At 36.7% G+C, this 24087-nt stretch overlaps 1 protein-coding gene across 1 annotated transcript in view; it reads left to right on the top strand.

Annotated features, from left to right (window-relative positions):
• Positions 1-12085: 12085 nt before the first annotated feature.
• Positions 12086-24087, top strand: part of EDIL3 (EGF like repeats and discoidin domains 3) — a 319001-nt gene continuing 306999 nt past the window's right edge. The window contains exons 1-2 of the mRNA XM_042956589.1: positions 12086-12142; positions 12597-12708. Coding sequence (XP_042812523.1) covers positions 12086-12142; positions 12597-12708 — 169 coding nt within the window. The remainder of the gene's footprint in view (positions 12143-12596; positions 12709-24087) is intronic.

Genomic DNA, 24087 nt, shown 5'->3' with positions numbered 1-24087 from the left:
TTCCTTTTAAAATAAAGTAGTTCAGATTTCAAGTATTGCTAAAAACCGTGTGCAGTTACTAATGTGCTAATGTAAATTGCATTAAAAACCGGTAAAACATTACAATGGAACTGATAATAGAATGAAGGCTCTATGATTAACACTAAATCTCTCAGGAAGCTACAAATCAAATTTATAATTACACTAAAAGGCAATTTTTAGTGAGTCAGACATTACACAGATATATTCTCTACATATTCCACACCCTTTATGGATAAAATATTTGCACCAATTAAAAAAATTATTTTGATGTTGTCCTCTGCAACTATTTCAAGTCAGCATAGGATGGATCTTAACTTTCTGTGTCTCACACTACTTTGATAATGTGTTGGAAACTATGGAGTCTCTAGTTAGGAGGGAAAAACACACACAAAAACACATACATCTGGACCCCAAGTGAAGAAATTCTTAGAATTGCTGTTTTATTTTCATCTTCATATCTTCTTTATCTACTTTGGACCAAACAATGCTAAAGAATTACTGATACATTCCTTGAAAGGATCAGCAAAGATCATCACAAGAGGAAGAGTTTGGTCTTGTTGATTTTTTTAAATATAGAATTTACTTGATTAATGATTGCTTCACAAAGTCGGAAGTCACAGTGGCCCAGAACTTGATGATTTACAATCATAGTTTCAGTTTTTACTACAAGTATGACAGGTTTTTGTTAAAGTAATGATAATTGTGATTTATGTGACAAGATAGAGGCTGACATATTTTAGCAGGCAAGAATCAGACCATTCTATTTCTGCCTTTGGCTCGCTGTAGCAAGCAAATACTAAGTCTTACAAGAATAAGGGTATACTGTATTGCTTGTGACTTGATTTAACAGGCTTATTTTGAGATTGGCAAGTCTAAAATTTGTCCTGTCATAATAACTACCATTTATAGTTCATGCTGTTGGATTCATTTTACTTCATGAGTTTGCATTTGACTTTTTCTTCTGATTCCATATGATTCTGTAAAATTTCTAAAATATTTCATGAGATGTGTGTGTGTGTATGTGTGTGCACATATGCACACATGTGCCTGTGAGCATATATGATTGGCTTCAAGTCAGAATACTTGAGTTCTAACTGTAGTCTGGGTTCTATCACTTCCTGATGGCACAGAAATATTGCTATTAATTGTATGATTGTAAGTATGCTTTGTAAATGGATACATTATGCAATTGAGTTATTATTTACATTTTTTCTTAAATATTTCTTAAGGATGGATTTCTGTCAATGCTATTAGAATATACATTTTGTTTTTCTTAAAATCATAGTTAACTATATATTATAGACATACAACTCAGGAAATAAAGTAATTTGCTTAGATCATACAGTATACCCATTGCTAAGTGTTTTTATTGATAAGATTGCGTCAATAATACTGAGTGTGGTAGGCAGAATAATGGTCTCCAAAAGATGTCAACATCCTTCTGAATTCAAGGGACCTGTGAATATGTTTCGTTGGCACTTTGCAGATGTGATTAAGGTTAAGGTTTTCATGTGCTTGGTGATGAGGAACCCACCACCTTGTGATGAGGAGCCCATCTTGGAATATCCAAGTGGTCCCAACCTAATCACATTGGCCCTTAAAATCAGAGAACATTTTATAGCTGAGTTCAGAAGAGAGGAAGATGTAACCATAGGAGAATGGTCAGAAAGGTGCAGCGCTGCTGATTTTGAAGGTAGGGGAAGGGGGCCAAGGGCAAAATATTGCAGACAGCATGTAGAAACTAGAAAAGGCATCCAAATCAGATTCTTCCCTTTAGCATCCAGAAGGGAATGCAATCCTGCTGACACCTTGATTTTAATCCAGTGATAACTAGGTCAAACTTCTAACCTATAGAACCATAAGAAAATGAATTTGTGTTGTTTCGAGTCCATAATACATGGAAAATGTTGGCAAATTAAGACCAAAAGGGTAGATTTTAAAAATGTATGTGTGTATGTATATGTGTATGTGTGCATAAAATTTCCAATATGTTATTATATGCAGAATGTTTCAGATTTATTGGTTAATAAGGACTGACCTGTAGACAAATAAAAACTTAAGTGCCTTGGAGTCCAGGTGGTTAGTGGATCATATGCATTCACATCCTATCCATTCTGAATTGTAACTGAAATAGAGATGTACATACAAGAATCACTAAGCACATGAAAAGAAAACAAAGCAATTACTAACTCTAAGAAAAACTGAACTTTGTGTGTAAAAATATATATAGTCAATTGAGACTACTTAGAACAACAGGAAGCAATTATAAAATTGAAATAATTACATATAAATTTATATTGAGAGAATGGAAGATACATGCAAAAGATGGAGAAAAGATTTTCTGCTGTAGGGAAAAAAATCAATTTAAGAGTTAGAATTATTGGGACAGCCTTAATGATAGCATATATTTTTGTAGGGATATGTAGGGAATGGCGATCTCAAAGAAATAGCATCTACAATGAGTATCATATTTGCATTAAATGGCATTCCATATATATATATATATGAAATCTATATATATGAAATATATATGTATAATTAATAATGCATATTGCTTTTAAGATGTACCAAATAATGCCAAAAATCTTAATAGAGGAAATAGCAGTTCCCTGCCACCCAGCCTTATCCTGTTGCTCTAGGCATCTCTTTCACCTACTTTAGCTCCTTCTGGCATGAGCCTACACACTATTATGCAGTATATGTCTCCCACCATCTCTTAGTTCAACAACTTTGGACATTGGAGTTCTACCATATATGACAAGGATTGTACCTGCCTTTCTATCTACCACCTGTTAGTGCATTCCAGAGGCAGAACCACTCTAACTCCAGGGCAGCTTGTTAACAATGTTCAGAACAAAGATGTCTTTCTAGTATTGAATCTCTCAGCACAAGCTCATTAGGTTTCTCAGACATTTGTTAAAGATTCCATATGCTGATTATGACTCTCTTCTTTGCTGCAGATTTAAATGTTATAGTGGCTAGTTGGCAGCTTGCAAGTGAGGTTATCTGAGGTGGCCCAGAGAGAATGTGCTGTATAGTTGAAGAAGCAGCACAGTATTGAACGCTGCGATGCCACCACCATAAAGATTGAGAACCAGTATTCACTGAGGCAAGAGGGAAACCAGTGGATGGTGGCAACCATGAGAGGAGAGTGGTTTTAAGGATGGTGAGGTCAGTTATGTCCAATTTGAGTGGAAGACAACAGTGTGACCATTGCTTTCATGATGCAGAGATTACATATGAACTTCGCCAGCACAGGTTCTGCAGTCCTGTAACCAGTGAATTAGGGCAGACATCACATGGTCGTGACAAGTTTCCCTTAGGTGCCTTCATTTAAAACACCAACTCAAACTTCAGCTTTGTTTCAAGTTTAGATGACATAAAAAATTAGCTTGTATTATTAGCTTTAACAATTTGAAATTGCGATTAGTTTCTCAAGATGAGAAATAAATACTTTGTGCTCTTCAGATACAAATTCATTTTCATTTCAAAATATGTATTTAATGTTCACTGAGTATGCGTCACTCTCCTAGGTCCTGTGGGAAATTCAGAATAGGACAAACTTATTCTGGAATATAAATTTTATCCCTAAAAATCACTGAAATACCTAAAAGGAAACACTGATGCAACCGTAATAAGGTGCTTACTTGGCTGGTCTGAACTTCACTGCCTGGAGCTCGAAGCATGTAGAGAGCTAGAAAGGAAGAGAATGCCCTGGGGTAAGAAAGAAGGGAAGGAGTTTAATATCTTTTCTGTAACTACCTAATCCTTGTAAGAGTTGGGAAAAAAAAGTAACTGCCAAGTATAAACTGCCTACTATGTGCCAGATGCAAAGGTTGTTGCTTTTTGTGTAGTCTAAATTTATCCTTATAATAAATTTAGGCAGTAACTGATTATTCTCACTTTACAAATGAGGAAACCAAGACTAGAAGAGATAAAGTAACTATAGATGTGGACCAGGCAGAAAGTGGTGAAACCCTGTAGCAAAGATACACTAACTTCTGTCACATGTCTATAACAAGTGTTATATTTGTTTACTGACCCTATTTGATTACTGATAATTTGAGTCAGTGTTCACATGGAGACAAAGTCTTTGGGCTTTGAAAATCTTTCTATTACAATACAGTAAATGGCGTTTGTAGAAGTTAAGAAACCTAGGGGAATAATTCAACTCAAAGTTTTATTTATGTAATAAACCGTGGCAGTGAATAGCAGTCTGCCTTATTGTGTTTTAAATTGGAAAAGTTTGTAATTGTGTCTTTTAAGAGCAATATATTTAAATTAAAGAGCCATATTGTTAATTATTATTCATTGATATTTTAAAATGAAGCAATGAACTCTGGATTTAGCTTTCAGAAATTAGTCATTAAATTTAGGAAAAGTTAGTAGGTATGCCTTTTTTCTACTTTACACATGAAATCTTTGTTGAATATTCAAAAGAATAAAGTCTTAACAATATAATTTAGTTAATCTTTATGATGGGTATGTGTAATATCCCATTGTTAAACAGTTAAAAAGTCTGTTAAACAGAATTGCTAAATTTGGTGTTATGCATAAACACCATTGATGAATTACTTTAGATAATTTCCTTTGGGTTCATGTTCTTAGAGCAAGAATGAGATCTAATGTTATTTTAGAGTACATCCTTCCTTCAAGTGACATACTAATCTGTGGGTTAAAACAGACACACCTAGGGGCGCCTGGGTGGCGCAGTCGGTTGGGCGTCCGACTTCAGCCAGGTCACGATCTCGCGGTCTGTGAGTTCGAGCCCCGCGTCAGGCTCTGGGCTGATGGCTCGGAGCCTGGAGCCTGTTTCCGATTCTGTGTCTCCCTCTCTCTCTGCCCCTCCCCCGTTCATGCTCTGTCTCTCTCTGTCCCAAAAATAAATAAAAAACGTTGAAAAAAAAAATTAAAAAAAAAAAAGACACACCTACATATTCACACTTACATAGTTGTTATTCTTGGAAGTTATGTATGCAAAAACATTTTCCTTTAATTTCCTTTATGTTATTAGTGTGGCATAGGAAGAGGAAAAAAACTAAAATTTTCCATTTTCTCATGACTGCTGAGTCTTCTGCCTTTTTCTTTTCTGGCCACTATTCTTGTACTGATTTCCTTACACAACATCTGTGGGAATTGTATAAATGCTCCAGATAAATATACTTTTTGAAATGTATAAATATTTAAATACACTCTAATGTGCATTCTACTCAATTTACTGGCACACTTCAAATTTGCTTTTGCTTCTATGTAGTGACATGAAGTCTTGGAAGTAGGGCTTTTTCCATATGGATCCTAGAGTCAACATGTACCTGCAGTATAACATTGGCATGTTATTAACCTCTGGGTTCTGTAATATGAGGATAATGATGCTTAATTCATTATTGGGGTTTAGGGAGGTAATGAACAAATGTATGACCACAGCATCTAACGTGCAGTAGTCACTCAATAAAGATTAGCCACTAAATGTTGGCCACTATATTTCCTAACTGGAAAATCTATGTGGTTGTTTAAAATGCTTTCAGATAATATGAATGGGTTCCAGTTTGTGGAGTTTTTTTTTAATTATAAAAATCCCTTTAATTGGTATAGTACTTGAGTGAGATATGCATGAGATATGCATGTACATACGTATGTGTGTATGTATGTGGCATGTATCTGTCAAGACTAAACTCTAATGATAAATTAGTTTCAAAATAGTTTATTTCTTTAGTAATAATTGTGGGATATAGGTGGCCAGTTACAATTTCTTACAGTGTTGCCATCTGGATGATGACTTACTTTATGATCATTATGGTACATGCAGTTTTAAAAAGGAACCTGTGATTTCACAGTATGTAATTTTGACTTACATTTTGGATGCTGCTATACTTCATATATTTCATATAAACACTTGCAGATGGGATATACAGCATTCTTCTGTTTCTAGCAAATCCAAAAGAAGATGTATGTGTATGTATTTGTATATGAATATATTAGGATTTTGCTGTGAAAAATTACATACAAACATAAAAGTGAATAAAAACAAACATGCATTGGAATGGATGAATTATTTAAAAGAGGAAATTCTTATAACCATCACTGGTCTGAAAAGCTCTAGACAAGTGCATGATCTCCAAGGCCCCTTTCTAACCACAGCCCTCCCTTCCCTCTCCTCCCAATTGCAAAGGAAACATTATATTCATTTGTATGGTAATCACTTCCTTGAATGTTTTACCACAATACAACCTGAAAATGTCTCCCTTAAGGCTATAGATTTGCCAGATTTAAAATTTTGCCCTTGTATAAAGATTTAACTGGGACACAGGTGGATTGAACTTGACATGGTTCGTTTTCTCTTATACAATGGGCAAGTCTGTGCTTGAAAACAAGTGTTAGCAGGGCCATTTGGAAATAAAACTATAGCCCAGTGGTCAAGAGCACACACTCTACAGCTAGAGAACATGGGTTCAAATGCTGACAATGCTTCAGCAACCCTGAGAAAGTTATTCAAGCTCCGTGGAATTTAGGTTTCTCTCAACTGTAAAATTGGGTGATAACAGTGTTAGCTCATAGAGTTATTAGGAACATTTAAAAATTAACTTAATTGACTTTGCGAAGTGCTATGAGTTTGTTAAGTAAATAAATACAACAACAGTTCTAATTGTGTTGTTAGCAATAACCCTTGGTTTGCCCAATGTACCCATGGGTTTCTGGTATCTGATATATTCATCAGTCTGTGAAATCACTAAGAGTATATAGTCTGAGAGCCAAATATTTTAATGATAGGATATTTTCAAAAATATTTTAAAATAGCGAGGATGCAATTTTAGCTTCCTAATCTTTTTATCTTCAGCCATTAATGATAAACACTGATAGCTGCTCTTTTGCCACAGAGAGTTTGTATCAATGCTGTTGGCTTGACAATATGCTGTGAAAATCTGTGCCATGCTTCTGTCCTCTTTCTTCTGTACACAGCAGACAGAACTAAACAAAAAAGCATTAATAAAGAATGAATACTTTCCTGGCTCCAGAACACTGTATCCTATTCAGTGTTAGATGGATTCTGAAACTCAGAGAGCCCTTTAATATTTCATTCTGAAAACAAGCTCTAAATTTTGGATGTTATAATTTTGAGGGGTCGTTTTTTTGATAAATAATATGATCAGCACGTTGATATGCACACCATTGTTGAGCAGATAGGCATGAGAGAGAGCATGGTGTAACAGAAAGATGTCAAGCGTGGAACTGAGTTCGTTAGGGCTGCCATAGCAAAGTACCACAGATTAGGTGGCTTAAACAATGGAAATTTATTTTCTTACAGTTCTGAAGGGTAAAAATCTGAGATCAAGATTATGAGATCTCACTCCCAGACTGGTAGATGGCCGTCTTTTCCCCATGATCTTCATGGGGTCTGACCTCTACATTTTTGCATCCAAATTTTGTGAGTCATATTGGGTTAGGGCCCATCCTAATGACCTCATTTTAAACTGTTTTCTTCTTTAGAGACCCTCTTTCCAAATACAATAATTTTGTTGAGGTACTGTGGTTAGGACTTCAATATATGAATTTTGGGGGACACAATTTGGTTCCAAACACCTGGGTATCAGGATACAATGTTTCTGATTCAGCTCACCTGTAACAATAAGAGTTTAGTAAGACACTTAACAGGTCTGGTGTGCATAAATGTTCTTCCAGCTGTAGCATATGATTTAGGACAAAATTTATGTAAGCATAAATATCTGGAAAATTAGCATGCATAGAATCGTTTATTAAAGTGATCAATTCTGTGATAAGTGGTAATTCCTTTTTAAAAAGTACTTTCAAGTACACAATTTAATCTATGAATTCCATTCTTTTTTTAAAAAAATCAGGAAATAGTGGAAAACAAGTTTTTGTCTTCAAAAAATACCCCAAATCCTTGTTTTTTTCTGTGTTAAAAGTTTGACTTATACTCTGGAAGAGCACTATCAAATTCAACTTTCTCTGATGATGAAAATATTCTGTAGCCTATGCATATAATAAAATAGGCAGCCTTAGGGCAAATTGAGCATTTAAACGTGGTTAGTGTGGGGCACCTGGGTGGCTCAGTTGGTTAAGCATCCGACTATAGATTTCAAGCTCAGGTCATGATGTCACAGTTCCTGGGTTCAAGCCCTGCATCAGGCTTTGTGCTGGCAGTGCAGAGCCCCCTTGGGATTCTCTCTGTCTGTCTCTCTCTCAAAATTAATTAATTACAAAAATAAATGTGGTTAGTGTGACTGAAGAACTGAATATATACTTGTGATTTTATTTTTAACTTTAATTAAATTTATATAGTCACTGTGGCTAGTAACACTACACTGAGCAGTAAAGTTCTAGTACATTTTCTGAGTTTTTTGTTTTGCTGTTGTTAAGCAATATCTTGGTAAACCTATTGCTATATGTGTGTTTTGTTTTGTTTTTTTTATATATGCACGAAGGGGACCATAAAATATAACAACGTTTTCTATACGTTTTATGCTGTACAGTTTTTCAATTATTGTTTTCTTTACACCTGGGCTTTGTGTTATGTGTATACATGACAATTTTGTAACTTCTTGGCTGCTTTTGATTTACTTTATAACCATTGTGTAGATTTTTGTCTAAAATTCATTTTGGTTTGGTATTTATATTTCTATTGCTTTTCATTAAGTGGAATAGCTTTGTTATATGCCATCACTCTGTTTTCTATATTTCATGGTTGTTTTGCTTTAAATAAATCTTTTGAAAAGGACATATACATGGATTTTCAAATATTCAACCCAATAACCTCTACTTCTGTCTTCAAAAGTTAATTTATCCCTTTGTTCAAGTATTCTTTAAATATATTCAGGCGAGGCAGTTGTGTGTGCTTGTGTGTGTGTGTGTGTGTGTGTGTGTGTGTGTACATGACTAAAACGTAATTACATGTCTCAATATAATTTAGATAATATTCTGGTGAAAATAATGAAAATAAATTTAGTAAGTACAAATAGTAACTCTTTTTTTAAAATGTTTATTTATTTATTTTGAGAGAGAGACAGGGAGCTAGCAGGGAAGGGGCAGAGAAAGAGGGAGATAGAGAATCCCAAGCAGGCTCCATGCTGCCAGTACAGAACCCCAGGCAGGGCTCGAACTCACCAGCCGTGAGATCATGACCTGAGCCAAAACCGAGAGTTGGATGTTTAACCGACTAAACCATGCAGGCGCTCCAGAAACAGTAACTCTTAATTGATTTAGTTGAATACAAAGCTATGAGCTCTTTTCTCTCTTTAGTTCTGTTCAATTCTATAAGCAGTTCCTGAGTAATTTGCAGGATTCTAAATGTCACATATCCTCACTGTTGAATAGACAATACCTTGCAGTTTTGTTGTTGTTGTTGTTCCATATATTAAAACTATAAGTTGGATTATCAAGCACATTATAATATGAGCAAACTCTTTTGGCTATAATGTTCTATTGTAGAGAATATTTTAGTTTAAATACTGTAGTCACAGTAAAGCCAAAATAGTAAGCATTCAGCAAGCAGTCTGTTCAAGGATTGAAACTGAGATGCTTAAAATAGCATAGATATTCAATATCTTAAGTATTACAGATGCTATATGTCCAGATGGGACTCCCAGACACCAGACTCTAAAATGGAGATCTGCATGTAGGAAGAGCATTTCCAGGGATTAAGAGAAGAAGAAATAGGCAGAAGGAGAGATTGACCATGGCAAGGTTATAAAAGAGGTCTCAGACATGGGCAGCTCTGAAGCTGGGATGGCCCTTTCATGTTGTGTGGCATTGAAGCCAGGGCCTGCACTTTTGTACTCCAGCATCAACCCTGTGGGCTTTCCTAAGGGAGGGAGTGCAATCTCCAGTGAGGCAGCTCCCTTGGCCAGGACAGTTACTGAGGAGGAATTAACTTTTGAGCTTTCCAGAACCAGTATTCCCAAATGGGGAAAAATGAATGCTTTGTTCCTGAAGAAAGATTTCAGTGGCCCACCAATAGATTTTCTACAATATGTTAATTAGAAGGCACGAAGAGTTTGTTTTTAATTCTTCTTATTAGGCAGAGGCATAATAAAATGACATTACTTATTATGGATGTTTAGGATGTTTATCTGGAAGTGTATACAATTCATATATTAAGGTTTTCATTTCTTCAATATATTTTAGTGCTTAAGCAGTTTCTTAACTTAAGAGTTGGAGGTGTCTGAAATTATTACTACTTACTTCAGTAAACTGTTTGCTTCTGGCAAAGAAATAACGTTTGAAAGAATAGCTGGAGATATTAGTCAGAGGAATGGAAAGATGAAAAAGGAGTGAATGCTATTTTGGGAGAGGAAATGTTTTCCTATCCTTTAATGTTCTTCTCACTGGTCTGAGAATTAAATTGACATTAGGCAGATTAATAGGAGTAAGTCAAAATTAATTACATACCTGCAGGGGATTCACATAAACCAGAGAGATTCCAAAGACAGGCAAAATGAGGTATATATTCTTGAGTAAGGAGAAGGAGGTAGGAGTCTGGAGCTTCAATGGGAAGGAAGGCGATTGATAGGAAGAATGGAAAGAGTGAATGTTTGGCAAACAAATGTTTGCAGAGCCGTTGAAAAACGATGGGAGATAGGGAAGACTTTGATCTTCCCTGTCTTACACACCTAGTTCATATTATACTAGAATTCTCTATGTTGACAGCATCTTTCCTGGGACAGGCCCTCTGTCTAAAAATTTTTAGGCAGTTGGGGAAGGCAAAGAAAAGAACTTTTGGATTCTTCCGTTTCTTAAAAATATTCAGCCTAAAATAATCCTAAAAGAGCCACATTTTCAACTGGTAAATTTTGCTTAAGAAGAAAGTGTTCTAAGATTCAGAGAGTGGTCAACCGTGTCAGTTGCTGACAGAAAGTCAGGTGCGCTAAGGGGTATGGAATACCCACTAGATTTACAACCAAGTGGTGTTTGGTTCCTGGGACAGACAAAAGTTTGCAAGGAGTGAAAGAGTGACTGAATGAATCACGGGGAGAAAATGTATTTGACATGAGCATGTGTCAGCATGTACTGGCCAGAAAGAGCTTATTGAAGAGAAAATTGAAAAATAGAGAATTAGAGGATGTCATCTCTCACCCTTGAGGAGGTGGGAAAGGGTATGTTCTGGAAAGAAGACAGTGTACAAAACTCAAGCAGCAATTTGCTTACTTAATCAAGCTCTTTTTTTTTAATTTAAAGGAAGAAAAAATTAACAAAACACTCTATTATTGTTAATGGCTAAGTTTAAGTAAATTCATTTAGATAAAGTAACAGAATGTTAAGTATATATAAAACCAAAAGCCAAACTTACATTGTGGAACTTATTCTATTTGTTTGTTTGTTTGTTTGTTTGTTTTTATATGCCTAGCTCCATTTAGAAATCTAGAGGGTTTAGGGGTGCCTGGGTGGCTCAGTAGGTTTAGCATCCGACTTTGGCTCAAGTCATGATCTCCTGGATTGTGACTTCAAGCCCTGTGTCGGGCTCTGTACTGACAGCTCAGAGCCTATAGCCTGTTTTGGATTCCATGTCTCCATCTTTCTCTGCCCCCTCCCGGCTTGTGCTCTGTCTCTCTGTCTCTCAAAAATAAATAAACATTAAAAAAAAAGAAGAAGAAAGAAAGAAATCTAAAGGATATAAAGTGTTAAACTTAACAGTTTTCCTGGAAAAAACAAAACCAGAAACATTGTAAAATGTGGCATTTCAGGATAGGCAGGGATTATATGTATTATAATATATACTATATCTTTCACTGACCCATTTAACTTTGATTAAAAAACTAAATAATATTCTCGAGCACCTATTATATGTTGACTCTGTTCTAACCATGAGTATAGCAGAAAACAAAAACAAAAATAAAAAACCAAACTCAGATAAAAAAACTAAGTTTATGAGGATTTGTTCTAGTGGAAAAGAGAGACAATAAACAAGATATTTAAGTAAAATTTGTACTATGGTATTTGGTGATAGTACTATGAAGGAAGTGTCAAGATTTGGGTGCAACTACAATTCAAGTTCAAGAGTCGGGGGGGGGGCCTTTCTGAGAAGGTAATATCTGAATAAAGACCTATTAATATGGCAGGGATACAGGCCTTGCTGTGTTTGGATCAAGGGCATTCCAAACGGAGCAAAGTGTTTTAGATGCAAAAATCCTGAAGTAAAATACATGGCTGAAATATTTGAGAAATCAAATCAACAGGGGCCTATGGCCTGGAGTTGACTGAGCAATGGGGATGAGATCACAGATAACAGGAAGCTGGGAAACCATTGGAGTATGGCTGATATTTAGTTTGTAGGTGTGATACTGTGATTTATAATAAGAAATATATATTTAGTTTTTGTCCTATTTCTGGACAGAGCTCCTAAAACTCTTGAAATTTCCTGTGATAAGAACAATGTAGATGTCTTTTGTTATGTTAATGAGGTGACCTCTGGAAAGACCTTAGGTAACCTAAGGTTTGGTACTGGTTGTCAGGGTAACCAAGCTTGTGATTGTAGATTTGGAACTTTTAGTCCCAACCTCCTGGTCTCTGGGGAGAGGTGAGGAGCTGAAGGTTGAATCACTGGTCAGTGACCAATGATTTAGTCAGTCTTGACTATCCTGTGTAACAAAGCCTTCATAAAAAACCCAAAAGTCTGGAGAGCTTCTGGCTTGGTGAACACATGGAGACTTGAGGAGAATGTCCCACTGGGAGAGGGTATGGAAGCTCCATGTCCTTTCCCCATACCTTACCCTATGTTTCTCTTCTAACTGGTTGTCCTGAATTATATCCTTAGCAAGTTAAATGTTTCTCTTGAGTTCTGTGAGCTGCTCTAACAAATTAATGAAACCTAAGAAGGTGGGGGGGGGGGTTGGAACCTCTGATCTATAGTCAGTCAGGAAGAAACATAGGTGACAACAGGTCTGACATGTGTGTAGAGGAGTAGTCTGATAGGATTGAACCTTTAATCTGCTGGATCTGATGCTGTGCCCAGAATTACACATCAGAATTCATGTCACAATTACAGTGACTTGAATTATAGGACTCCCAGCTGGTGTTGGGAATTGCTTATTGGTATTGGGAAAACTCCCTTTCCCCCAGAACACACCCACAGCAGAACTGGGTGTTGGAATCATTTCAGTAGGTACTGGTCCAGTCTTATAAGGTTGATGCTGGCGTCCATTGCAACCCAACAGGACTGCATTATACTCCCTCCTAAAGTTTTCAAATATCATCCTGACACTGAGAATTATGAGCAGAGGGATAACATGATCTGACATGTTTTAACAAAATCACTCTTGCTGACATGTGAGAAAATACAGGAAAGGGCCAGGGTGAAAGGAAAGAAACCAGTTAGGAGGTTATTGCAATAATCCAGGCAAAAGATGATTATGGATTGATTTTGAGTGTTAGCAGTGGAAGGGGGAGACACAGATTCTGGCTGTAATTTGAAGAGAGAGCCAATAGGAACTGCTGACAGAGAGGATGTGCTTATGAAAATAAGTAATGAGTCACGAACGCCTCTGAGGCTTTTGGCCTGAACAACTGGAAGAATGAAGTTGACGTTAACTGAGATCAGAAAGACAGCAGGAAAAGTAGGTTTGAGGGAGATGATCAGGAGCCTGGACATGTTAAATTTAAGATGCCCATTAGTCATCCAAGTGAGTTTGTAATTATAAGTCTGGGGTTTGAGGAATTATATCAGGTTGGAGGTAAAAATGTTACAAGTCATTAGTCTCTAGGCTGTGTTTAAAGCCAGGAGACTGGATGAAATCACAAAGGGAGAGAGTATAGATAGAAAAAAACTAGACATCGGAGAGCTGAGCCCTGGAGCATTCTAAAATTAGGAGTTGGAGAGGAAGAGGAAGAGCCTGCAAAGAAGGAACAGCCAGAGAAGTAGGAGCAAAACCAGAGGAAAGAAGGGTATTGGAACTAAGTGGAGAAAATAGTTTACAGAGGAGGCAGTGCTGAACTGTGTCAAATGCTGCTCATCGCCAAGTGGGGTGAGAACTAAGAATTGACCAGTTGCATTATTGCAGCAATGTTTTCAGTTTCAAAGGGTTTACTACATTCTCCCACATGACCATGTAAAAACCAGGCCTGTGTGTGTGTGGGTCCTGCTAGACACAGAAATTCTTGCATTTTAATCCCTATTCATTAAGCTTGTATAATTTTATTGATTAATTTAAAAACTTAACCTGAATTCCAACAGCATTGGAAATCATTTGACAAATATTTACATGGCAATCTGACCTCCAAACTTAATATCCCAATTATTCAGAATCTAAAGAGCATTATTGTTTTCTTCATTTTTCTTCAGTTCATTTCTGCTAATGATGATTTAAAGATATGCCACAGAGGGGCACCTGGGTGGCTCGGTCGGTTAAGCGTCTAACTTCAGCTCAGGTCATGATCTCACAGTTTGTGAGTTCGCCCTGCTTTGGGCTCTGTGCTGATAGTGCAGAGCCTGGAGCCGGCTTCTGATTCTGTGTCTCCCTATCTCTCTGCTCCTCCCCTTTTCTCGTTCTCTCTCTCTTTCTCTCTCTTTCTCAAAATAAATAAAGGTTAAAAAAAATAAAAAATAAAGATATGCCACAGAGAAGACCAACACCTTTAAAAATCAAACACCAACATCTTACATTGTTAATAAGTTTTCTTTTTAAAAATAATCTCACATACCATATTATATCCAAAACTAAGCTCTCATTCTTTTTTTTTTTTTTTTTTACTTTTTGATATTTATTTATTTTTGAGAGAGAGAGAGAGAGAGAGAGAGAGCGCAAGAAAGGAAAGGGCAGAGAGAGCGGGAGACAAGAGAATCTAAAGCAGGCTCCAGGCTGTGACCTGTCAGCACAGAGCCTGACACGGGGCTTGAACTCATGAACTGGGAGACCATGACCCGAACAGAAGTTGGATGCTCAACCTATGGAGCCACCCAGGTGCCCCTAAACTCTCATTCTTGTATAAAGGATCAAAATAGCACATTTTTTCCTTAGAAAGTATATTATTGTATATACCTTGTAGAAATAAGGTAAGTTAATAAATACAGGCTTAAATCAGTAGAACTCTACATTTTATAAAGCATAAGCATATGTTACATCATTCAACAGAATTATGTAAATCATCACCAACCAAAAATCTGTATCTCTTATTATATGGCTGCCTTCCTTTCTCATTAGCAGGAATAATCCTTGGTCACAAACATCTTAGGTAGAGAGTTGTTTTCAGAAGAGCACTAATAAAATGTTATCTATAATCCTCTCTAGCTCTCTGCACTAGTATGTCTGAAACACTGTGTGCATGGCTTCCAGGGTGGGTAGAGTTTCCAAAGCTCATGCTAAAACCCCAGTGGAGAGAGCACCCAGCTATAGTCTGCCCCACTGGGAACCCTGAACACTGAACAGCTGAGGCTCAGCCTAATTGATTTTAACCTGAAGTGCAGACCCTGTTTTATGAAGGCAGGAGAAAAAGCATGAATAGAGAAAGCATTGTATCTGAAATCATCAGAAAGAACAAATAGGTTCTACATTATTCTGTATATTATGTTGCCCTTGTAACCTAGTAAGTTATAAAATTTGCAAATTTTAAGGGGACAATAAAGAGCCCCTTAAAAAAAGAATGCAACTAAGTGTGTAATATTGTGGATCACTGGCTTATGTTTATCAAAATAAAACAAGCGCACCAAGAGTAGAGGCTAAATATAATGTCTTGATCCATAGTGTGGCTGTCTTCTGAATTCTTTCAGTATAGGCTTGATAAGACTTTAAGCACTTCATATCAGCCTGTACTGCAAGATTTATTGCTGAACAGTCTTTTCTATACCTTAAGGAGTATTTTATTTGTTGTTTCCCATTAATAAATCTTCTGTTCTTTCATGTGGATATCTAGGTCTTTAAAAAAAAAAAATTAAGGATAGACTATTACTCCTTAGTAGCCCTTCCTTCTAAAAATACAACATGGAGAGAGTGCAGCAAGCTAAAACACACATCAGTTTTTGTGAAAATACATGGTATCACAGAATTAAAAACATTTTTAATGTCCTCAACTGCAGTCTACTGCCTGTGCTATTCTCAGGAGAGCTTGGTGCACAAAGCAAACCTCAAGAATATTTATGCAGTCTGACTATAGAGTTCACAGTAAGCCTAAAGCTAAAGCAAGAATTTAAAGATCCAGGACAAGAGTTTTATTTTAGGGAAATCCATGGAAAAAATTCCCATGGAATCATAGAGATTCTGGCTGCCAGTAATTATGTTCAAACAGGTAGAAAAGAACTTAGTCTGTAATATACTTTCAATTTTGTGCTCTCCCTATTTCCATATAAAGTAATGGCACTGAAATTAATCAGTGCCCCTGGATCCCTCATGCCACTGAGAGAACAGCCACCCTGACACTTTTCCTGTAAAGGCTTTCTCTCTGAGGCCTTCCACAGTCCATCACTTCCCTTCATTAAATCCATGGCAAAAGCAGTGGCTATCACTGCAAATGCAGTCATGCATACCAAGTGTGTCCAAACATTTGAGAAGCTAACATGGAATTTATTTTCAGCAACCTAGAAGCATCCGTCTAACCTAAGACTATCTTTTCATTATGGTTTCCTTATATATTGTCTCAGGTAATATGAAAAACATTAATTTTACAATATTGTAAAGACAAAGTGTTTTTGGCTCATTCACCTGCCTAGTTATTGCATACCTACTATGTGCCAGATGCTGACCTAGGTACAAGGGATGCAAAGCCCTTAAGACATGGTCACTGCTTTGTAATCAGCAATGCTCCTATTTATTTATTTATTTATTTATTTATTTATTTATTTATTTATTTATTTAAGAGAGAGAGAGAGAGAGAGAGAGAGAGAGAGAAAGAGAGAGAGAGGCAATAGAAGGAATGGGAGAGAGAATCTTAACCAGGTTCCTTGCTTAGCGTGGAGCCCAGTGTGGAGCTCAATCCCACCAACCATGAGATCAAGACCTGAGCTGAAATCAAGAGCCAGATGTATAACTGAGCCACCCAGGCACCCTGGTTAGAACACTTAAACTTAGTTTAAATTAATGGTAGTATTTTGTCATTAAGCTTTTTCTTAACATTAAAAGTGTTCTTTTAAAACTCAGATTATGTGAATATTTATTATTTTTTGACATTTAAAAGGGGCCCACTTATTCAGATATGTTTTAATTTACTGTTACACCGACTTATGTGTATAGTTTAACTATACTTTTATCATAGTACTTTTAAACACAGATTCCCTTACCTATACCTTTAGGAGCATTCTTGTAGATATCGACTTCTTGTGACAGTTGTTTGGTTTGTTTGTTAAACTAAATTTCAACCCATCACAGAGCTTTCTCGCGTACACAGAATGTCACTGAAAATAATAGTTTTTATAGATTTTTTTCCCTTTGTTTTCTGGATGGTAACTGATACTTAGCTACAAATCAAAAAATATATCTTTCAGGAAGGAACAGGACAGTGTTTTCTTAGTTGTACTGGTAACAAAGGTAGCATTACAACAATGAGCTGTGGCATCTGTTTCCAATTATGCTCTTTGGTCTGAATTCTTCAAGACTTTTGTTTTTATTGCAGTGCTCTTAATTGTGATGTTAGGACAAAACTATTTAACACTTTCAGAAATTAAAATGATTGTTCTATCAGGCAGAAACATTTCTTAGAGCAACAAAAGAGGACAAGCAACAAAATAGCCCTAAGACTACTTTCCTTAATAATGGCCATCTCATGAGATTCATTATAATCAATTCTTACAGCAAGCAGTTTTTGAATGTGATTATGGTACTGTGTGCCATTCTAGGTGCTGGCAATAAAGTGATGAAGGATAGACATTTATCCTCGAAGATTTTGTGACCCAGTGAGGAAGGACCAGTAAACAGAATGAGTGCTTGGGTATGGTAGCAGTGTCATAGGACACATGCCATGGGGGTTTGGGGAGGAGTAACTTCACCAGAAACAGATGTGGAATGAGTGTGGGGAAGGCAGCTAGGACTTGGGAAGGTCAGTTCATAGGTAACAAATGAAGACTGAAAAGGAGGAGGGTGGGGATTCTTGGCAAAGAGAGCGTCAACAGTACAGAAGTTTGACAATGATGTTAGGAGTGGGGATGGAGGGGAGTAGATTCCAGGGTAACTTAGGAGGTAGAATACAGAACAGATTTGCTGATGAGGATGCTGGCGATGAGGGACAAGCACACATCTGTCCTTGCCTTGTGCAAGTGAATGAGTTGTGCTCTTCACTGAAGAATCAAGTTTTAGGAATCGTTAAAGGGAGCATACATTCAATTTTGAATATAATCAACCTGTGGTGCTATAGACATATCTAAATTGAGATAACCAGTTGACAAAGAAGACAAAGAAAAACTGGCCAGAGAAGTAAGAAGAAAACTAGAAATATATTCTAGGAAACTAAGAATATATGTAAAAGGTGTGTTTGCCAAAGAGAGAATGCTCCATGTTGCTGAATGATGATGAGGCATTGAGAAAGATTAGTGAATTACAAGTAGTAGTTCAGAATGTCCAGAAATGTGAACAAGAATTTGTGTGTAATTCTAAATAATTGATATTTTCCTTTTAAAGTACATGGTGCAACCTGAAGGCTTAAGCTGTAACCTGATTTAGTTTAACATGGCCTTTGAAGGAAAACTTGCGGTCATACTTAGGTTTAAAAGTAGGATATAAGCCATACAGAGAAAGACAGATACCATATGTTTTCACTCTTATGTGGATCCTGAGAAACTTAACAGAAACCCATGGGGGAGGGGAAGGAAAAAAAAAAAAGAGGTTAGAGTGGGAGAGAGCCAAAGCATAAGAGACTCTTAAAAACTGAGAACAAACTGAGGGTTGATGGGGGGTGGGAGGGAGGGGAGGGTGGGTGATGGGTATTGAGGAGGGCACCTTTTGGGATGAGCACTGGGTGTTGTATGGGAACCAATTTGACAATAAATTTCATATATTGAAAAAATAAAAAAATAAAAAAATAAAAGTAGGAGACCTTAATGGAGCACTGGGGTGGCTCAGTCAGTTAAGTGTCCAACTCTTCATTTCGGCTCAGGTCATGATCTCACAGTTGGTGGGATTGAGCGAAGGGTATGCGCTGACAGTGAGGAATGAGGAACCTGCTTGGATTTTCTCTCTCCTCTCTGCCCCTCCCTGGTGCACTCTCTCTGTCTCTGTCTCTGTCTCTGTCTCTTTGTCTCTCTCTGTCTCTCAAAATAAATAAATTAACACTTACAAAATAAGTAGAAGTAAGAGACCTTGAAGATTCCCCAGGAAAAAAATTATCTTAGTTTTTTCTTATAGACTAAAGTGGAGTTAAGATGAAGAAAATTGTTTATTTAAAAAGAGAGCAGTCATTCATGTTGAAAATTACAACCATTTTGTAATTCTTACAACATAAACACGAATAGTTAACTGATCTTATAATTATTATAATGATTATCACCATGATGTTATAATTATTATATTATCAGCAGCCATTTATTAAATACCCATATGAGATTGCATAATTGGGAAGAAACTGTAACCTTGCTTAGCAGACATTTATAGTCACTTTTTAATATGGTTCTTATACTTTATATTTGCTCTTATAATTGAATACTGAACATTGCAGCCCAATGCAGACTTTTACCAGCTTCTCTTCTCTCTCAGTGACATGTTGGTTTAAAAAAATAAGAATACTCAATAGCCATTTACTTGTATCCATTTATTTTTCCTGCATGACATTTGATTAGGTAATTTCAAGAACAAATTCATTGATATAGCTGATATGCACTAGTTTTTCAATAAGTATATGAAACAGACTGAAACCAATATAATGGAGAGTTAGTCATTGAATATCAATATTGGATACTTAACTACAGATGTCAATTTCCTCAAATAAACAGAAGAAAACTTAAGAGTAATCAGGGAAATGCAAACTAAAATAAAGTGATATGATTCTATACCAATCAATTCGCAGAGAATTAAAAGCTAAACAGCGCGAAGTGTTGCCACAATGCGGAGTGGTGGAGACCCACACACTGATGGTGGGATATAAGTAAGTGCCACTGCTTGGAAGAGTGACTTGAAAATAGTTTAGTAAATGCATATCATTAGACCCAGTAACTCTACCTGTAGGTATATATGCTAAGTTTTGCACGGTTTATAAGGAGAAACATACTAAAATGTAATGGCAAGACAAAAAGCAAAACAGGACAAACTTACATCCTATAGAACCATATATGGAAGAACAGGTAAATAATGTATACTGTATTTATACAATAGACTGCTATCAAGCAATTAAAATGTACAAATTGGAGTTTTATGTGTAAATATGTATAAACTTCAAAAACAGCTTCTGAGAAAAAAGAAAAATGTGGAAGGATACATTCAGTATAATACTGTCCATAAAGGTTAGAGGGTACAGTAAAACTCTAGATTTGTGTGGATCTATACTTCTGTAGTAAAAGCATAAATCATGTATTAAAATGATAGATATTAAAATTATTTAGTGGTTTCCTCTGCAGAATAAGCAAGAGAAAGGAATGGAATCAGGAGGGATGAGGACAGACTTACAACTATGCTTTTACTGTTTTTGCTTTAAAAAGATGAAACAAAATGCTAAAATTTGGCAAAGTTAGGTGGTAGATACATGTTAGGTTCGTTATTTTAATCTTCATACTTCTCTGTTTTCTTGAAATATTTCATAATTTGAAAATAAGTACTTGGATTGCCTGTGGTAACCATTTATTAGCAGAGCCAGAATTAGGCAGTCTGGTTGTGATAACCAGCAGAGAACAAACTGGAGTCAAGTGTGTACATACAATTGCCCATGCAGAAAAACACCAAGTGTGCGTTTGCCATTTCCACACTGTGATCACAGATGTCACCCACAAATCATATTAACAGCGAACATTTTTTTAAGCACTGATTAGATACTTTGCTGAGGGTTTTATGTGGATTATGGCATTAGGATAAGATGAATACAAGAGTCATATTAAAGTGAGATCTAAAATGGTTAGACTGCCCATTACTGAAAGGGAATATGGGTTGCAAAAGGCATTCAAAAAACAAATGAATGGTATGTTTGTGAATGAAATGATATCAAACAAGGTATAGCCCATCCTCTTCTATTTGTAGTCAAATTATTTTTTCCCAATTTGAGCTGATTTAGATGGTAGCCTATACATAAAATACCTGAACTCTTGAAGGTCACATTTAAATTCTGTTGATCACAGCGAAGGTAAGAAATCGAATTTAGTGAGACTAAACTGATGAGAAAAAGTAACATAAGACACTTTGGAAAGCAAACCAGATCCCTTCCACAGATCATGGAAAGTCAGTAGTTGATGATGATAGTTATCATTTATTGAACACTAACTATGTGCCGGTCACTGTTGAGGGCTTTGCAAACATTAATTCATCTGACTTTCATAGTGACCTTGAAAAGAACGAGTGATTTTAAGTGATTTTCCCAAGTTCACAAAACTAGTCTGTAATGAGGACAGAATTCCAGGGCTCACATTCTTACCACAATATAGTGCTGATAGTCACAGTGTGAAAAAGTGATAGAAAAAAATTTTTTTTCAGGCAGTAGCTCACCAGTGAAGCAAAGATATCATCATTGATAGTCATAAGAATATGGTCTACCAAGAAAAACTTATACAGACAAGTAGAATAATAACAGAAAACATTGTAGAGAAGTTGAACCATTAGAATATACTATTAAAATAGCAGCCACCATTGAATGAGTGCTTGCTAGATGATCACTGTCTAATCTAATGATATCAGTTTCAAGGAGATGAACCTGAACTCTAGAGAAATTATTGAACTGATGCGATGTTATACATCTCATACTTAGTGTAGCTGTCATTTCAACATAGGTGTGTGGACTCCAGATCCATCCTTGTATCACCCCATATACTACTTGGACATTCATGTCTTATGGTTTCTGGTAGGATTTAAATAACACCCATTATGGGCTCCTGGGTATCTCAGTCAGTTGAGCATAGGACTCTTGATTTTTGGCTCAAGTCATGATTCCAGGGTCATGGGAGTGAGCCTTGCATCAGGCTCCATGCTGAGTGTGGAGCCTGCTTGAGATTCTCTCTCTCTCTTTCTCTCTCTCTCACTTCATCTGCCCCTTTCCCGACTCACACTCTCTCTCTCTTTCAAAAAAAAAAAAAATGACACCCCTTACTACTCAGTAAAGGTGAAGGAAAGGGAAGAACCAAGAAGGACATGAGTCCTGATTAAAAGGAAACAGTTCTTTGCTAGGGATTTTATAGAGAGTGAAAATACAAAAACACATTTTGCCTTTCTCTCACTCAGCCATTGTCCTCCAGTGATACAAGTCACATGGGAAGGATCAAAAGCATTGTGGCCAAAGCGTCAAGCACCATAAAGCATTAGAAATGTGCAGCTTTCAGACTTCTCTGAAAACTGGGTAGCATCAGTTCTTCAGCAGTGGTACATTAAATAGCAGGAAAGAAACCCCAGGGATTAAGTCCTGGTGTGTGTCATTGCACTGGCAATGAAAGAATGTTCATCTTAATATGGAATTCCTAAGTATCAGGGGATAATGGGCAGCAATAGAGTATTCAAACAATTTTGGAATAGGAGCTGGAAAAGAGCAGGTGTCAGCAGAGCAGACGGGAGAACTATCTGAAAGAAGCTTCAGCCCTGTGATTTTGCTATGGGCAGCAGGTCACAGGAGTAATTAGGAGACCAAGGCAGAGCACTAGGGAGGGGCAAAGCTCCTTTCAGACCAGAGCGAGCATCCATCCCAAATAAACCGGAGAGGCAGTGTTACGAACACAAAAGTGTTCTACTAGTAGTAGCTCTGACTACAAATAAAGAAAGGAACAGTTCTAAGATATGCACAGTGTAGCATAATCTGTTCATAAAGCATCAGCCTTTGTAGGTTTAGCAGTACATGGTGATAGTAATCTCTGTACATACAATTGCATACAAATAAAGAATGCATAAGTAGAATGCAGATTGCAGTCTTTATGCTAATCTACATAGCAGGAGTTTTAAAGAAAATAGAAGAAAACAATTTTTAGCATGTTGGTGGGATGCTGGGGGAACTTCTCTAGGGAAAGTATAGGTTTTCTTTTATTGATAGAGTTTACTAACAGTTAAGACAGTGTTTTGATGTGATTACTCCACGTATATTTAAATTATTTCCTCTCACTCAAGGGACTTGGACTTAACCTTTATTCTAACACAGGATTTGAATAATTTTTCTTTCACGAAAGGGGAAGGGAAGAATTGAATTTATAACTATTGAATACCTTTTATGCACCAGGAACTGTGCTAGTTGCTTTATATACATTATTCCGATGTCCCAGTTAAGTCTCCCAATTTAAGAGTGAAAAAGAAACTGAGGCAGAGAGGGTCTTACCAAAGAGACAAGGCTAAAGGTAGTAGAACTGGGATGGGAAGAGGTTGAACTGGCTCCTATAGCCAATAGCCCTTGACTTGTACAACACTGTCCTTTGCATGTTCTCCAAAACAGCAGGGAACGTGGGTGGGACCGTTGTTAGCCACTTTCTGTCAGTAATGCTAAGGAGAACATAGGGAGAAAGGCAGGGAATCCCTGCTCCTCCGGAGAGGATTCAGCCGATCTGCGTTTACTTAATGCAAACTCACTTGTGCAAGGCAAATGGGTTATGCGCTGACAGCCCACACTTTGTGTTTTCATTCTGTGAAGAATTTCGTTCTCTTCAAGATAAGGTTGGCATCTAAGAAGTAACGGTGGACCCACGGATATGTTAATGGTTCCTTTTCTCACTACTGGGGGCATCAGACAGTTTTCCTGTGATTCCTATACCTGACATACTTTGGGACACATGGTAGATGCCCAGTATGTTGATTTGCATTAAAAGAATGAAAACAACATCAGTTTTCAGCCATTTCTGTGCAAGTTTATGACATTGAGGAAGTAATTTTGCCCATCTGATTCTATAGAAGTCCAGATCAGTTTTGAGCCCCTATTTTGTGCCAAGATTGATGCAAGAAACACAAATAGACTCAATCCATATGCTCAAGTGGATATGCTGTATTTAGTACCAGAAGCAGTGGTTTAAATGAATGAAATGCACTGTGAAAC

Source organism: Panthera tigris, chromosome A1 (genome assembly GCF_018350195.1).
Source record: "Panthera tigris isolate Pti1 chromosome A1, P.tigris_Pti1_mat1.1, whole genome shotgun sequence".
NCBI classification, from domain to species: Eukaryota; Metazoa; Chordata; class Mammalia; order Carnivora; family Felidae; genus Panthera; species Panthera tigris.
This window is presented reverse-complemented; position numbering and strand designations above follow the sequence as displayed.